The 2,742-nt window shown below is 46.9% G+C and overlaps 1 protein-coding gene across 1 annotated transcript; it reads left to right on the top strand.

The window, feature by feature from the left end:
* Positions 1–343: 343 nt before the first annotated feature.
* N7446_012239 (uncharacterized protein) lies at positions 344–861 on the top strand (the record flags this gene model as incomplete). The annotated part of the gene is made up of 2 exons (XM_058520981.1): positions 344–346; positions 394–861. 2 exons carry the CDS (start codon positions 344–346, stop codon positions 859–861), a joined length of 471 nt encoding a protein of 156 aa, XP_058366347.1.
* Between the last annotated feature and the right edge of the window lie 1,881 nt (positions 862–2,742).

The following is a 2,742-nucleotide window of genomic DNA, read 5'->3' on the forward strand; positions in this document are numbered from 1 at the left end:
TCATCAGGCTCGGACGTGTTACCGGCCTCGTTGACAGTGGTGACCTCGTTGATGAATTGGGTAAGTCGGTGTTCTAGGCTATCCCGTTGAGTGTCAGGCTGAGGGAGATTGGCCGGAGTGGGTTGAATGCCGAGCCATTCATTGTCGTCTGGTTGCTCGTCCATGGTGTCGTCCGGCTCGCCTGTGTGGCGCCTTTTCGAGGCCGCTTGGACTCTAGTTTTCATTATTATATAAAATCGTTCAGGCAGGCCCTATTATTTATTATATCTGTTCAAACCATTCTCAACTACATCCAAATACTTTGTTTATCCAGACTAAACTAGTACTGTTCTCATAACAAATCATGGTATGTATATTTGCCGTCGTTTTGTTCACCTAGACTGACCAGCATAGTTCTTCCCTGTTTTTCTGACGTATCTGTTAATATGTCTACAACCGCTTGTCACCCTGGCTGCCCCCCAGTCGTACGCACCGCAGCCAATCACGACTCCATGGCGTGAGACGTTTGGTCGTCCATCGAGCTTCGATTTCCACTGGAGCTTCAGTACAGCCGCCGTCGGCGACTTTCAGAGCCTAACGGAACGAATCCAATCGGGGGCCGAAATAAAAGTCTATCGGGCAACCTTGGATGCGAACGCGAATCAGAGAGTCATCGATGTCTTCGTGGCACCCACAGGAACCTATTCAGAGGTCATTTTTAATGTCTACCACAACGGAAATATAGTTATCCATTACCATTCGCTGGGGCAGCCAGACACCAGTGACATAAACTCGGGCTCGGCAGGACAGTTCGCTATGATTCCGCTTCCAGATGGCGCCCAGACGATTACAATTTATTGGCGTGTGGAGCAAGATTTGTAACTAGTGACTCCGTGTTCGGCAAGTGTGGGTAAACATGCCAATATACACCGACGAGCAACATTAAAAGCAGGAGGGGACCGCTAAGACTCGCTTCTTAGAGATTTAGAAAGAAGGTGGGGGTGGAAGAGTTAAGGAAAAACGTTTCAGCTCTCTCGGCGCGTGTGGCCACCAAGATTCCTGTCACTGGAAAGTAATAGACTTGATCCACAGGAGATAATTAGCAATACTCAATGCTGGGTTCATACGCATCCTCTCTTACCCTCCTTGTGTGGGAGTTCGCTTCTCCATTGATTATGGAAAGACCTTGGTCCAAGGAAGTCGTAGGTGTCACAGGACGACCCCCACCTTCTCTGGTAGGGGGTTATCCCACAGCCAAAATGCAATGAACAGCCATAATGCAAAAGTTTCAATTTCTTTAATTTCTGGCTCGTTTCTTAGACGTACAAGGTCCAGGATCCATGAAATAAAGCCCATCAATAGCCTCATTAGCCAATAATGTATCATCGTCCTCACTTTCAAACGTTTCCTCCAGTTCCTTAGCCGCTAAATCAGCTGCCATTTTCTCTGCGTCTTTCCGCAAAGCTCGAAGCTTCGACTCATCTTCTTTCTCAGACCTACGCTGTACTAGCCTATTGCTTGAAATCGATGAAAGGGGACTCTTTGTAGCACCTTTTACCCATCGCTTGCTTTTTGGAGGCTTTTTCCCAGGCGTTTTATAGCTAAGGGCCCGCGTAAGGCTCATCTCAGCAAGTTCCGCATTATATAGAGACGATTTTCCGGCATCAATTGCGCGCCGTATATGCTTCCGAATTTTTTGTAAATCAGGAGTCGGGCTATCAAGTAGTGGGAAAACCGTATTCTCTAATTTTTCAATGCGCGGATAAGAACTGGGCGGGGAATTGGTTGCTGAACTTGGGAATTCGCGGGCGGGTGACGGCACGTCGTACATGCGTAGCACCTCTTTATCTGAATACTGCCCTAAATTATCCAAAACTTGTGTCGGATCTAGTGGCCAGATACCAGTAGATTTGAACGAGGTTTGGATAGTTTTGGACTTTAAGGCGCGGCGTCGGACGGCGTCAATATTGCGGAAAAAGTCGCGTTTTTCATTGCTTCCACCCCACGCCACAACTTCAGTATTCGCCATTTTAAACTCATGCTTTAGGCTTAAAAAAGCCTCAGCATCAAGCGGCTGACATATATGAGTCGTGTGAGGTACAAAATACCAAGGAATGATCAAGTTTTCCTTACAAAAATCGAGAAATTCGATAGTTGTATGAGACGCATGATTATCCATTAGCAAAAGCCTCGGTCGCCCGCGTCGTACGCGGTTTTTTGGTGGCTTCATGAAACGAGCAGAGCCATCGATAAGCAGTCTCACTATCCGTCCAGCCATTAGACGTCAAGTGGATAATTTTGTACGCCGAAGAAGAGGTTGACATATTGCTATACTGGTCTTCTATGTGGACGCTGCCTTTGACTAGAAACCATGGAAACATCACCCAGCCATCAGCGGCAATACATTCAATGCCGGTAATAGTTTCACCTCGATCTCCAGTAGCAATGCTAGCAGTTTTACGCGTAGAGACGACGTGTTGGTTAAGTCCTTCGCCATTTTGGAAGCCGGTTTCATCCCAATTATAGATCTCATGAGGTTCAAAACCATGCTCACGGTAGAGATACTCAAGCCTATCGTACCAATGGCTAATAACCCCAGGATCCTCGGCTTGAATTCGTAAAGATTCCTTTGGTTTTTGGGTAATAAGCTTGATGTGTGGAGGTAGACGCCGTATAAAGCGATAGCTATACATTGGGCCGACAACTCTCTCCGACCCTGCCATTTTTAATAGGCGATTTGCGGCAATTTCAATGTCTTTTGCA

This window comes from Penicillium canescens, assembly GCF_028828765.1.
Source record: "Penicillium canescens strain IBT 15451 chromosome Unknown utg000010l_segment0_segment0, whole genome shotgun sequence".
NCBI classification, from domain to species: Eukaryota; Fungi; Ascomycota; class Eurotiomycetes; order Eurotiales; family Aspergillaceae; genus Penicillium; species Penicillium canescens.